Here is a 14,452-nt window from a genome sequence, read left to right as displayed (position 1 = left end):
GGGGGCACCGGGGAAAATGCTGAGGAAACCTTTCAGCTGCACTCAAATCCAATTGGAGGGGTTGGTCTCAAGGAGAAATCCCTTCTCATTCTCCAGAACCACCAGGACAACCTGTGTTGTGTCCTGGGCACTCCTCTGGAAGTGTCAGATATGGAAAAGGTTTTGATGTCAGGGATATTGAGAAGGCTGGGCAGTGTCACTGGGAGACCTCTCCCAAACCCTTGGAAAGGTCAGGGCCATCCCAGAGCTTCCTGGGGCCTTGGCAAAGGCAGACATGGAAGCAGTCTGCAAACAGGGCAGCAAGGAGGGTTGGGAGAGTTCCAGACTGCTCAGGCTCAGCAGGGAAGGGGATAGGGCAAGTCCTCCTGCAGCCATTCCCAGGCATGGGAAGGACAAGGCAGGGATTGCAGAACCCCTGTGGGAGGGAATAGAGGATGTTGTGTGCCCAGACTTTATCAAGGTCCTTGACATGGTCTCCTGTGGTCTCCTTAGAGCCAGACTGGTGAGAGCTGGACTGAAGAAGTAGAAGATGTGGTGGGTGGGAAGTTGCTGAATGAAGAGGGTCCAATAAAATCCATGGTACAAAGTCCTCTTGGCAGCAACTTCCTGATGAAATCTCTCAGTGATCAGCCCTTGAACACCACTACAGAATATCTTTATTATCTCTCTGTACGTTGAGACAAAATGTATTTTCAAGTCCTTTGTGGATGATGCCAAATTTCAGGGAGTTCTTGAGCAACCCCTGGTTTAAAGACACATACTGGGGCGAGAACGCCAATAAAATGAACTCAATCCCCTTTTATTCCCTACCAATACAGGGAGACAAAATACAAGGAGGTATAAGTGAAAAAATAAGAGTTTACTGACAAGAAATACAGCAGCAAAAACAGCAATACCAACAGAAGAGTTCAAAGCTACAGCAGAGAGAGAAATTGCCTCCTCTCTACCCCCAACCCAACTCCCTTTTGTAAACAGGTGAGAACAGGGATAAACATGTGCCTCCCTTCCCCGTTTTTCCCCTGAATGAACAAAGAACAAAAAACAAAACCAGGGGAAAGAGAGGACAAAGCAAAATGTGGGAAACTCTCTGGTCTGAGATCAGTTGTGCTGCCCAAGAACACGCTGACTCCAGAGGTGTCCAAGCGGGGCAGAGCTGGCGACTCCGGTCCGTGCGGCGGTGGGGGGGAGGCAGCGGTTCTGCTTGATTCCATGGAGTTCTGGGGAGGCACAGTGGGTGCCATGAGACTCTTCAGTGTCACTGTGGTCACTTGGTTCCATGAGGTTCTGAGATATCTCAGGGTTCCTTTTGTTCCAAAGAGACCCCACATGTCACAATGGTCCCTTGGTTCCATGAGATTCCACAGTGTCCCTGCACTCCTTTGGTTCCATGAGGCCCTGCAGTGTCACGGTGCCACTTGATTCCGTGATGTTACAAAGAATCAGAATGGACCCTTGATTTAAGGCCAACTGCACATGGGGCTGCCTTGGGGGGAGTGTGGGCACCCAGACAAGGGAGTTGTCACCCCCTTGGACTCAGCCCTGGGGTCACCACATCTGGACAGGTCAGTCTGTCTGTGAGGTTCCCCATTCTGGAGGAATGAGGAAGAACTGGAGAGGGTCTAGAGGAGACCTGCCAGGATGGAGCTTTTCTCCATATTGGAAATAGAATGAAATCTCCACAAAGAGTAGCAGTGATGGTTCAGACTGAAGGTGAGGAAAAAGAAATATCACTCAACGGGGACCCTTGTGCTGAAAGAGGTCACCCAGAGGGAGTCAGGATCAGCCCATGGCTTTGTGTTCCAGGGAACAGCCAGGGCTGGTGCAGAGACATCAGGGAGGGTCTAGAAATGCTGCTGGGAGGGGGTGGGAAAGCAGGAGGGGTGTGTGCAGCCTGCAAGGCCAGAGCAGCAGCAGGGCCAGGGCAGGACAGCCTGCAGGAGAGATGGCCAAGGGCTCTGGCAGGGCTGCAAGGCCCAAAGGCACCCAGGCCTTTGTCCCCTTGCCTCTGGCAGCTGCCTCTGCCACTCAGGCCACCACAAGCAACTTGCCTGGCAGGTTCTGCACTTGGTTTCTGCCTCGCCCCTCCCTCAGGAGCCTGGCAGGGGTTGCCCAGTTTTGGGCCTTTGTTGTTCCTCCCCCTCCCATCCCAGTGCCCCCCAAACAGCCCTGAGCCAGCCGGGAGGGACAGGATCTGCTGGGCCAGGGCCTGGGGCTCAGGCCTTGGCCTTTGTGCTCCACAAAACCAAGGCAGGCTTTGCTCAGCATTGCAGGGGCCTGCCCAGAGCCTTTGTCTGCCTGCACTCCTGGCCTCCAAGGAGCTGCTCCAAGGAGTCCCTGGGGAGGCTTTGGCAGTGCCTGCCCTCAGTGGGGCCCAGCAATGCTTCAAGGCACTTGGAGTTTGGCTTCTGACTTCTTCAGCAGCTGCTTCAATCTTCTCTCACTACCTCAGGATCATGAGCTGGGCTGCAAACACACTGTGGGGCTCATTAAATTCCAGAAATCCCTCAGGATCTCTTTGTTTTCTTTTAATTGTCTTCAAGGCAATTTCAAAACAAGTCTTCAAAGTTTGTACTTTTTTTGTTTTAATTCAATGATGGATATTTTGTAGTTCAGAGAACAGGTGATAGAGGTGTTCTCCAAGTGATCTTGATGCTGAGTGTCTCCTCAGGAGATCCACACTGACCCTGGATGATCAACCTTGCTCCTCACCCCCCAACCTCACCAGTTCTGACATGGCCCATCTTGGACTGACAGCTGATGCAACTCCAAACACACTGTGGGACCCATTAAAACACTGAAAAACAAATTATTTTCCCTTCTTTAATTGTCTTCAAGTCTTCAAGACGTCAACAATTAATTGGAGTTGTTTTGTAGTTTAGCTAAGGAGGAAGATTTTAAAGTAGAAGTCATGAAAAATATATATTTTTTGATGAACGGGAATGATTTACACAGAGCCTTGGGAAGCAAGAGGGTCAGGACGCAAAGGATTTGGATCCAAAGACAAGGGGGTAAAAGAGATTAGTAGCATTTAATCATTGACCAGTTGAACAGTTATCAGGTGATTCAATAGCATTTGCTACAATTTTAAGAGTGACTGAATTATAGATTCACAATAACAACATTCACACCACAGTCAATTCACACCCACACCCAGGCAGAGATGTGTGGACACAGCAATAGCTGGGTGTGGAAAGGTCCCTCTCCCAAATTCTCTTTGTTGTAAGGGAAACACTGCCACAAATCCCTTTGTGTTTCCCACCAGGCAAGGGTCACAGCTGGAGGAGTGTTTGTGGAGGGGGATCAGAATTGTCCTGGGCATCAGCAAGGGTCTTTGGAGTGTTGCAAACTGGAGGGTTCCCGAGCTGGGAGAGGCTGCCAGAGGTGTCCCACTGAGAGGGAGGTGCTGGGGAGCTGCCAGGGCCTCCCTCAGCCCCGCTGGTTGTGGGCTCCCAAGGGGACTGGCTTTAGTTATCTGCTGAACTTCCATCCTGGTGTCAGGAATGACTGGAGTTTCCAAAACATTTTGAAATTGTATCCAAACTGTTCCATTTGGGTTCTGATTCAGGTAGGGAATGTTCCAAGGTTTTCATGGGATGACTGATTATCCTGTGTTCCCGAGCTCTTACACCCATCCAAATCAGCTGGATGGTTTATTGACAATGTGTCCCGAGGGGCGGCACCTCCGATGCCATAGAAAGCCCTCCCCCTGGATTAGGAAACCTTTGGAATTCAGGAGGTGTTCCAGCGGAGCATGAAAATGAACAGCAATTTTCCTAAAGCCCAGACCCCAGCAGAACAAAGCCAGGCCCCCTCAGTGGCAGAGCAAAGGTCCCCCATCCCTGTGTCCCTGTGGCCGCTGAGGCGGCAGCGCAGGCCCGAGGCGGTGCCGGGTCCCGGTGCAGCCGGGGCAGAGCGGCGGCTGCGCGAGCGGCAACCCCGGCGGTGAGTGCGGCAGCCCCGTGGGAGCGGCGGCTCCGGGCACAGACGCCGGCGGCAGCCGCTGTGGCTCCTGGAACCGAGTGGCCACTGGGACACTGCAGGGCCTCCTGGAATCCAGGGGCCGGTGGGACACTGGGGAGCCTCTTGGAGCCAAGGGAACCCTGGGATATTCTGGAACATCGTGGAATCAAGGAGCATTTGTGACACTGTAGGGAGTCAAGGAAGCAAAAGAAAGAAGAGACACTATGGAACCTCATGGAACCAAGGGTTCATTGTGACACTGCAGGGCCTCATGGAACCAAAGGAAGCCTCAGAGTTTTTGCAACCTCATGGAATCAAGGGGCCATTTCTGGCAGGATGCTCTGCTCTGATAATACCTAAAAAATGATCAGAGAATACAAACAATTCAAGCTCTCTGTAGTGAGTTACTGCTGGTGTCGTGGTGCTGTTTTTAATGTTGAATTATGCTAAACCCAAAATGTTTCATGGAACTTCAAACACACATCCTGCTTTCTGAAGCAGGATTTGACAGATAAGCTGCTCCCTGGCCTGCAAATGTCTGGCAGTCAAACCCTTGATAACTATAAAAGCCCCGTCCAACTTTCACATGGCAGATTCTTCCACAGACTTCCTTGAAGTGTGTGGAGCTTCTGCCATGAAGCAGGGACAGCCCTTTGTGGTCACTCCCTAGGGGTAAGTGAAAGAGAGAGAACTACCCCCTGTCGTTGTGGGGTGAGTTACCTCAGTCTTTGCTTCAGGATTGTTTCTTCTTGCTGGCTTTGATCCAATTGCTTTAATAGAATGACTTTGACAGACTGCACTGTCCTATCTTACACTATACTGCTAGGAGGTTTTGGCTTTTATACTGTGCAGGAAATAATTCTGTAAATTTAAGGTATTTCATCTATTCATTTCTCTGATCAATTGTCTGTTTATTTGTCATAATAAACAATTCATTTTATCGAAATATTTCTGATTTGCCATCACTAAAACCTGCAGGACAAAGTGTTTGAATCACACCTCTATAATTCCTTCAGTTTAAATCAAAATCTGAACCTGAGATTGGATCCAGCCAAACCCAGGCTCCTCTCTGAGAAGGAATTTAGAAAGCAAGGGGGTCCTTTGTGCCCCTCGTAGCTCAACGAGACGGCTTCTGCCATCAACTTTGTCTAAGCCTTCCACCCCCCCAGCCCCAAGCCGTGACACATGGGCATGTCTTGTCCATGCAGTGCAAACATGGACTCCTGAGCTGGTCATTTGATGTCCCTCCTTGGAGGGAAGAACAAGCCCAATGGCCTGGGGTGAGAGGCCAGTGCTGGGAGCGGCGCTGGCTGTGCCAGGGCACTGCTGGGTGCCCCCACCCTGAGCACTCCCACCCTTGTGCTGGTCACTGCTGTTTTCCTCTGCAGGGCGTTGTGTTGGGCACATCCTGGAGAGCAAAGTGGAAAGCAGATGGAAGCTTTGAGGCCCTGGCCTGAGGAGATGCCCCTGCAGGATGGCAGTGCTGCTGCAGAGGTCAGCTCTGTGCCAGCAGTGCCCGTGGCTGTCCCTGCCTGCAGTCCCTGGACAGTCCTGCAGCAGGACTGGGACCCACTGCCAGAGCACTGAGGCCTCCAACAACACAGGGCTCTGCAGGACAGTGTGGAAGGAAAGGGAGAGGAGGCCAGGCAGGAGAAGGGCTGCTGCTCCCTGGCAGTGCTGCTCTGCTGGGACTCTTTTCTGGCCCAGCTCTGCACAGAGGCACTGACTCTGCAGCTGCAGAGAAGTCAGAGAGGAAAGATGTCAGGCAAACAAGTCAATGCAGAGTTCTTTATTTGGTTGAAGCACACAGCAAGTACAATTGCCAATTTGTATAGCATGTGGGCCAGGCTAGAAAGGCAAACACTGAAATGAAAATGGTGTTTACATATATATAAGTATATATATATATACTTTTATATATATATATATATCTTTATATATCTATATTTCTATACATAAAGATTTTTTGGTGTGAACAAATTCTCAGAAAAATAGCGCCCCTACCAGGAGCAAAAAATAGAGAAGGTATGGTGGGCCTTTAATGAAGTCCATAACAGAACTGGACTTTAATGAGATGGATAACATGCAGAAGAAGGAGAGTTTATTGCTTCTGAAAAACACCCACTTATCAGTTTCCTCAGGGCATCCTTGAGCTCCTGGTTCCTCAGGCTGTAGATGAGGGGGTTCAGTAATGGAGGAACCACTGAGTACAGAACTGACACAATCAGATCCAGGGATGGGGAGGAGATGGAGGGGGGCTTCATGTAGGCAAATGTGCCAGTGCTGACAAACAGGGAGACCACGGCCAGCTGAGGGAGGCACGTGGAAAAGGCTTTGTGCCGTCCCTGCTGAGAGGGGATCCTCAGCACAGCCCTGAAGATCTGCACATAGGAGAAAACAATGAAAATGAAACACCCAAAACAAAAAGTAGCACTAACCCCAACAAGCCCCAGTTCCCTGATGTTGGAGTGTGAGCAGGAGAGCTTGAGGATGTGTGGGATTTCACAGAAGAACTGGCCCAGGGCATTGCCCTGGCACAGGGGCAGGGAAAATGTATTGGTTGTGTGCAGCAGAGAATAGAGAAACCAAGTGGCCCAGGCAGCTGCTGCCATGTGGGCACAAGCTCTGCTGCCCAGGAGGGTCCCGTAGTGCAGGGGTTTGCAGATGGCAACGTAGCGGTCGTAGCACATGATGGTGAGGAGGGAAAACTCTGTTCCAAGAAAGAAGACAAGCAGAAAGACCTGTGCAGCACATCCTGTATAGGAGATGGTTGTGGTGTTCTGGAGGGAATTGTGCATGGCTTTGGGGACAGTGGTGCAGATGCAGCCCAGGTCTGTGAGGGAGAGGTTGAGCAGGAAGAAGCCCATGGGGGTGTGCAGGTGGTGGTCACAGGCTACAGCGCTGAGGATAAGACCGTTGGCCAGGAGGGCAGCCAGGGAGATGGCCAGGAAGAGCCAGAAGTGCAGGAGCTGCAGCTCCCTCCTGTCTGCGAATGCCAGGAGGAGGAACTGGGTGATGGAGCTGCTGTTGGACATTTGCTGTTCATTAGGACAGGTCTGTTCAGAAAAGGAAAGCACAGGAACAATTAAGACAGCCCCCTCTCAGCAAAGCCAGGGCAGTTTTCAGGGAAATCCCCTCCAAGTCAAGGCATTTCTTTTCTCTGGTTTGTGCTCTCTGAGGGTGCTGTGAGGAGCAGGAGCTCTGGCCATGTGCTGCCAAGGACTCATCTTTGCTCTGCTGCAGTGCAGACATGGAGCTGGTTTGGGACAGCTCTCATGATCACAGGGGTTGTCACATGGAACCCAGCTTTGATGGAAAGTTCAATTCCTGTACTGTTGTCTTGGAGCAATTTGGGCTGCAGGAAAGCGGTACAGTGTACCCTTAAAATATTTTTTACTGAGTTTTTTATTTACAATCATAAAACCTGAGGGGTGTTTTCTTAGGGCAAATTTTTCTGATGACAAATCTGACGAGTGTTGAGCCAGGACAGGCAGAAGGGCTGAACTCTCCATTGCTTATTGCAGAGCCAGGAGAGCTGCAGTGCCTCTCAATCTGTTTCCCATCTGCCCTGCACTTTCCCTTGGGCTGCCTTGAAGAGGACTTCACACACAGATTCATCCTTAAAAACCCCACCAAGATCTGTGCTGAGAGCAGGGCAGTGCCGCTTGAAAGGGCAGCTCTGGGAAGTGTCCCCTGTGCCAGCCCAGAGGTGCAGCTGTGCTGGACAGAGCAGGACAGGAGCCCTCCTGCAGAGAAGCCAAGGGCTGGGACAGGAGAGTGCCCACCCCCAAGAGAAGGCTCAGCACTGCCCAGGATCCTGTGCTCATTTCTGAGACTGCCTGAAATATTCACCTCTGAGAGTAAAAGAGTTTGAATTTCAGTGCAGCCTCCTGAACTGCGAGAATAATGTCTCTGCTACAATGTCTAAGCAGGAAACACACCTCAGGACTAATTTCTTTCCTGTAGCACCTGTCTTTTCTGAGCTTTGCAAAAACTTCTCCATTCACTATCATGTATTGGTCTGACCCTGTAACAGTGAGACATGGAAAAGATCCTCCCTCAGCTGCCAGGTTTGCTCCTTGCCCACAGCCCTTCTGCCCCAGCCCTGGGAGCAGCTCCCCAGGCCCGGCTGAGAGCTGCCCCTGGCAGGCAGCAGAGTCCCTGCCCAGCACAGTGCCCTGGGCTGCAGGACCCTGCTCTGCCACACAGCCCTGGGCACCCCTGGCTGCACCCCCGGCTTCACAGCTCTTCCAAAGTGCCCCAAAACAGCCTCCTGTTCACCCATCCCATCAGCTGGGGCTGGGCCAGCTTTAGAAGATGCCTCCAGGAGCTGCCCCTGCACTGCCCTGCAGCCACAGACTCACCATGTGCAGCCCTGCCAAGATTCCTCCTGCAGGGAGCTCTCAGCCCTCCTGCCAGTGCTGAGCCCCTTGAAGCTCTGTGTGTGCCCTGCTGGTGTCCCTGAGCTGCCCTGGCAGTGCCCTCAGCCCTGCTGGGCTGTGCAGAGGAGCTGCTCACCAGCAGAGCTGTCTCTTTGAAGCTCTTCTTGCTTGCCAGGAGCTCCCTGTGTGCCAGGAGCCCGGCCCAGCTCAGCAGCACAGCAACAGCCCCAGGCATTTCATGACCCTCAGGGGGATTTGATGTTGTTTACATGACACTCAGTCCCTGAGAGGAAGTTCAAACAACTTTTCAACAAGTCAAAGTGAGATTCAAACATTAAGTTTCTTGTAGTGCTAATGAGTCTCATTGAGGGACACAACTGAGAACGTGTCCCCAGGTTCCAGTTAGAGCAGAAAACTGCAGACAGTGATGACAAGGATGGACAAGCAAGGCAAAGGTGGCTCTAATGCTGAATAGACCTTGACTTGTTTCCTTAATCCAAAGGGCCAAGCCCTGACCCCCAGCCCCTGGAAAGGCAGATCCTGTCCCTGCCTCATTCCTCAGGGCTCTTCCTGGGGCACTGGGATGTGGGATGTGCAGTGCCATGGGCAGGACCATGGGGTGGCACCTGCCAGGCTGCTGAGCAGGGACAAGGAGGCCATGAGGCCCCAGGGCTGCAAGGGGCACTCCCCTCCTCCTGGCATCAGGGGCACAGACAGCAGCCCTGGCCAAAGGCCTGCAGAAGGTGGCTGTGTCAGGGCCTTTCAGCTTCTCCCCATCCCTGTCTCCTCTCCAGCCCAGGCTGTCCTACGATGTTGTGCTGGTTTAAGATTTAATCAGCAGGGGAAATGAACTCAACTCAAAGGAGAGATTATAAGTCAGAATAACAATTTATTAAAATAATACAGTAAGTACAATCATGCAAACAAACAATTTGTCTTAACCCACAAAACCCAAATGTATAACCCAGCACCCTGGGGCATGAACAAAGTGATGTTCCTTGCCCTCCCCCCCCCCGCCCCTTGAGTCCAAAGTAAAGGGAGAACGGAAAAAACCTGCTGGTGGGAGAGCTGTTGCAGTCTGGTCAAAAGTGGTGATTGCAGTCCAGTTGAGGGTGGTGTCTCAGTCTGGTTGAGAGCGATGAGCTGCAGTCCTCCTCTGGATCCCACGAGTGGTAGAAAAGTTCTGAAACTCCAGGTTTATATATTCTCCAGTTCAGGCAGGAATGGTCAATCCTTCCCTCAGAGTGGGGAATTCCATAAAAGGGTATGAGGATGCTCAGAGCAGGGAATTCCATAAAAGGGTATGAGGACAGGAACATCCCCCCACAGGCAGGCCCCCCCTTGACAACAGTTTCTGGGAAATGGCATGGAGGGCCATAGAATACACAGTTTTGGGCTATACCTATCCAGTGATGAATCGGTCCCAGCTGTTCTAACTAGGACATCAATGTATTTGCATAAGAACTGATGTGTAATTTCACGTCCAATTTCAAGACACATTGGTCCCTCTAACAGACCCATTATTATAGAATCCCTCACACCCACCATGCATTAAAGGATACCCTGAGTACTCATAAAGTGGAGAGAGTGGCTAGTGAAAATTAGATTTGTGTCAGTATTAAATCCTGATGTTTGTAACTTTGTTAATGTTAGGAAATTTGATTGTAGCTATTGGGATCCTGTTATGTCCCATATGCTTACTATTTTACTATAAGGTTTGGTTTTTTTTCCGGGAATTGCATCGCATTGGGAAAAGATTTGTGCTCTCTCTTCCTTTTCTTTACTCTTCTCTCTTTCTGTCCACTACACGAAAGGCACCACCCACAAAGAAGATTCACAGTGAATGACCAAAAAAGAGAAATTACTGAATGCATAAATCACGGGGTGGTGTCAGAGACTGAAACAGTTCATAATTTGTGCATTCCAGGATTGCCAAGGGACTCTTGCAGGCTTCTGCAGGACTTTTGCATTAGACCTCTGATGGCCCATCAAAGCCCATCCCCCCCTCTGCCAATCCTGAAAGGCAGGAAAAACCCTTTTCCCAGGCCCCTCACGGGAACTCTGCGCAGGCCCAGGAGATGTTGGGGGTTCGTGGCATGGCCCGGGACACCATCCATGGATATAATAAGTCATAACTTCTTGGAGTGTGAGGGCTTCCCTCCCCCACCCCCAACGGATCAAGGCCACCACTTCAACTCACAGACATGGAAGCTGCAACTCCCAAGTTCCATCGCTGGACCCCGTGGGCGGTGACTGTAGACATCTTTCCACTCTCAGCTTTGCTTTCCCTTACTCTCCCTCACCCTTATCCTGTCTTTCCTTTCTCTCCCTTATGCATTTTCCCTAAAGGTTCTCTTTATGCCACATTGCTGTAGATGAGAGATAGAGCTGATAACACCCAAAATGGCAACATACCTGTTTAACTTGGAAACAAAATTGTTCTAAAATAAGCCCTACTTATATCTTTTCATACACCAATTATTCGGTCTCATTTCATTCTAATCCACCCCAAGGGATTTATTAATAAGAACCTTGGTTACCCCCCCCTTTCTGGGGTGGGTGGTAACAGACCCCTTGTAGCAGGATGTTCTACCTGGAAAAGAATCTCATCAGAGAATGCAAGCACTGCAAACTCTCTGAGGGGAGTTACTGCTGGTGCCAAGGGGTTGGTTTAGTGTTGAATTGTGCCAAACCCAGCCTGGTTCCCCAACCTTCCAACACACATCCTGCTTTTGGAAGCAGAGTTTGACAGATCAGCTGCTCACTGGCCTGGGAATATGTGACTGGCCATCCATCACTGGACAAGTATAAAAGCCCAGGGCCAATTTTCCTAGAGCAGATTCTTCCACAGACTTTGTTGAAGTGTGTGGAGCTTCTGCTGTGAAGCAGGGACAGCTCTTGATGGTCACTGCCCAGGGGGTAAAAGAGAGATCTGCCTTGATTTATTTCTATCAGACCCCACCGGGCCCTCCCCGCTTCCTGCCGGGATCGGACACCGCCGGCGGCCCCGGCCCTGCCGGGCTCCATCAGCCTGAGCAATTGCTGCCAAGGAGGGGCCGGGGGCTTCCTCTTGGCCTTCGTCTCCCTGGCGCTGGGGCTCGGCTTCTACCTGCGCCAGAAGGTGAGGGGGGTCCCAGGGGGTCGTGTGTCCCCCCAGAGCGTCTGTGCCCCCCCGGGGACCCCCCACCCCGGTGTCACCCCCTTTTCTCTCCCCACAGAGCTCCTGAGCCGCCGGCGGCCGCAGCCCCTCCCCGGGACCTCAGGCCCAGCCTGGACCCCTCCTGTCCCCGTGAGGATTTTGGGGGGGTCGTGTGTCCCCCCCTCCCCTGCTGCCACTCCTGATCCCAGGAAAGCTTCCCAGTTCTCCCCAGTCCCGGTTATTGCAGGGCAGTGGGGAAGGGGCTTGGGGGAATCCCAAGGGGTGGAGCCGAGTTTGGGGGGGACAGAACAGGCCCCGGGATGGATCCGGAATGGGGACCCCCCTGTGTTCCCCCCTGTCAGCCCGCTCAGGGGGGGCTCTGGGATGGCACCTGCCCTTCAATAAGGCACCCAGTACACTTTGAAAGGTGCTGGGAACCCCCTAAACCTCCACACAGGCTCTGCAGGACTGCCTAAACATACTCAAAGCCCACCCAGGATCCCACCCAACCCCTTCTCTGGGGGGACTTCTCTGGGCACTGGTGGTGCTGGGAGCCCCCCCGGCTGCGGGCGAGGAGCTCTCGGGTGAGCAGGGGGTGGGAAGGGGGCGGTCAGTGGGAAAAGGGGGGTCAGAGGGGATAAAGGGGTGGTGGGACCCCAAACTGAGTGGGAGGGGAGTGGGACCTCCCAAAGGTGGAGGGGGGAGGGGCTCGAGGTTTGGGGGATGATGGGAAAGGGTAAGAGAGGTCATGAGAGTGGGGAGAGGGGAGGGTGGGACCCCCAAACTGAGCATGAGAGGGCTGGGGAGTGGGGGATGATATGGAAGGGGTAAAAGAGGGGGGAAAAAAGTAGGGATTGGGACCCCAAAAGTGATCCTGGTTGGTCTGGGGATTGAGGGGACCATGGAAAAGTGGAAGGAAGAGGGAGAAGGGTGGAAAAGGGGGGGGAATGTGGTGGGTCTGACAATCCCATGGAGGTTTTTGGGCACCAGGTTTTGAAAAACATAGTGGTTCATCTGAGTTCCCAATTTACTGTGGGGTGCTGGGGGCTCCTGGATCCACTATCAGCCTTGAATCTTGCAAACATTTTAAGTTTAGAGGAATGGGAGAGGTGTGACTGAACTTTTGTCCCGCAGGTTTTAATGATGGCAAATCAGATCTATTGACAGAAATCAATTTATTTAGGGTTCCAAATGATCAGACAAAAGATCTTCATCAGAATTATTTACTGCACAATACAAACACTAAAACTACCAGGAGTACAGGATAAGATAGGACAGTGCTCTACACTAAAGCAATTGTTGAAGCAATTCTACTCAAGCTGGCACAAAAGCAATAATTCTTAATTAGAGATGGATGGAACTCCACCAGACCAACGCTCGGGGGGAGATCTCTGCTCTCAGCCTCCAGGAGAGACCTGGAAGGTCTCCCCGACCAAGGCAGAAATCCCCACACCCCCCAAGAAAGGTTCTATTGGAAGAAGCTGCCCCTGTGAAAGGGGACTGGCCCTTTCTGGTCGAAAGGGATGCACTGACAGTCACTGGACTCCAGGGGTTGCCTCACCATCAGGGGCTTCATTCGGGGTGGAAGCAGCGGCCAAAGCTCTTCCCGCAGTCAGGGCACTGGTAGGGCTTCTCTTATTGGTGAGTCCGCTGGTGTCTGGTCAAGGCAAAGCTGTGGGTGAAGCTCTTCCCACACTCCCCACACTTGTAAGGCCCCTCCCTGGTGTGGATGCGCCGGTGCCTGACGAGGGTGGAGTTCCGGTTGAAGCCCTTCCCGCAGTCGTTGCAGTGGAAGGGCCTCTCATCCGTGTGTGTCCGCTGGTGCTGGAAGAGATTGGAGCTGGTCTGAAACCTCTTCCCACATTCCAAGCACTTGTAGGGTCGTTCCCCGGTGTGGATGCGCTGGTGGGTGCGGAGGGTGGAGGTGTCCCTGAAGCTCTTTCCACATTCTGAACACAAATAGGGCCGTTCCCCAGTGTGGATGAGCTGGTGGATGCGGAGGTCATAGCTCTGGCTGAAGTTCTTCCCACATTCCCCACACATGTAAGGATGTGCCCCAGTGTGGATGTACTGGTGGCGGCGTAGGCTGAAGCTCCGACTGAAGCTCTTCCCACATTCCAAGCACCTGAAGTGCTTCTCCCTCCTGGGAGGCTGCTCAGGGACCACCAGGTTGGAGCTCTGGCTCAAGCTCTGGTCGCCTTCCCGGCACAGGCTGGCTCTTTCCTCCTCAGAGCACCCTGGGATGGCTTTGGAGCCCCTCCTGCACGGGGATCTCCGGCCCTTTTCCTCCCCACTGCCTTCCTGCGCCGGGGAGCCCTTCAAAACGGCCTCTCCCACCAGGGTCTCACGGGGGGATTTGTCCTCCGGGCTCTCCGTCCTCAGCTCGGGGCCTGGGGCAGGAAGCAAGAAGGACAGGGAGAGGATTTGCCTCCGGCCCACAGGGAAGGCCAAGGACATCCCCCCAACTCTGGCCCCGGCAGGACGGCGGCGCCAGCGGGGTTGTCCTGCAGCCGGGGCCATGCTCGGCTGACAGAGCCAGCACAACACCCACCCAAAGGGACACTGACTTCCTCCTCACCTGCCTGGGGGGCCCAAGGCATCTTCCTCTTCCTCGCAGCCTCCTCCTTCATCCGCCCAAGCTTTGGGAAGGACAAATCCTGATGGGGGGGAAAACAAGGGCTGAGCGCGTTGGCTTGGGAGTTCCTCCTGCCCAAGTCCATTTCTAGAACTCAACAGGCATCCTGTGTCCATAAAAACCTCCCAAACACCAAGATTCAGCCCAGAAAAACCCAAACTAACAAGATTCAGGCAAAAAAACCCCCTCAGAAATAGTGAGATGAACCCCCCACAAACTGCAAAAATTTGAGATTCAGCTAAAAAATACTATAAAATATCAAGATTCAGCCAAAAATACTCTCACAGGAGTTCCCCCTTCTCTGGTCTCTCCCGTCTTGGCTTTGGAGGGTCATCC

General features: G+C 52.5%; 2 protein-coding genes across 2 annotated transcripts in view; both read right to left on the bottom strand.

The window, feature by feature from the left end:
- LOC135405272 (zinc finger protein 501-like) overlaps window positions 1–14,452 on the bottom strand; it is an 895,895-nt gene that overhangs the window by 531,233 nt on the left and 350,210 nt on the right. The gene's annotated exons all lie outside the window — the stretch shown is intronic.
- LOC135404566 (olfactory receptor 14A16-like) lies at window positions 6,027–6,995 on the bottom strand. The gene has a single exon (XM_064639305.1). It carries the CDS (start codon window positions 6,993–6,995, stop codon window positions 6,027–6,029), a length of 969 nt encoding a protein of 322 aa, XP_064495375.1.

The sequence above is a fragment of the Pseudopipra pipra genome, chromosome W (assembly GCF_036250125.1).
Source record: "Pseudopipra pipra isolate bDixPip1 chromosome W, bDixPip1.hap1, whole genome shotgun sequence".
Lineage (NCBI taxonomy): Eukaryota > Metazoa > Chordata > Aves > Passeriformes > Pipridae > Pseudopipra > Pseudopipra pipra.
This window is presented reverse-complemented; position numbering and strand designations above follow the sequence as displayed.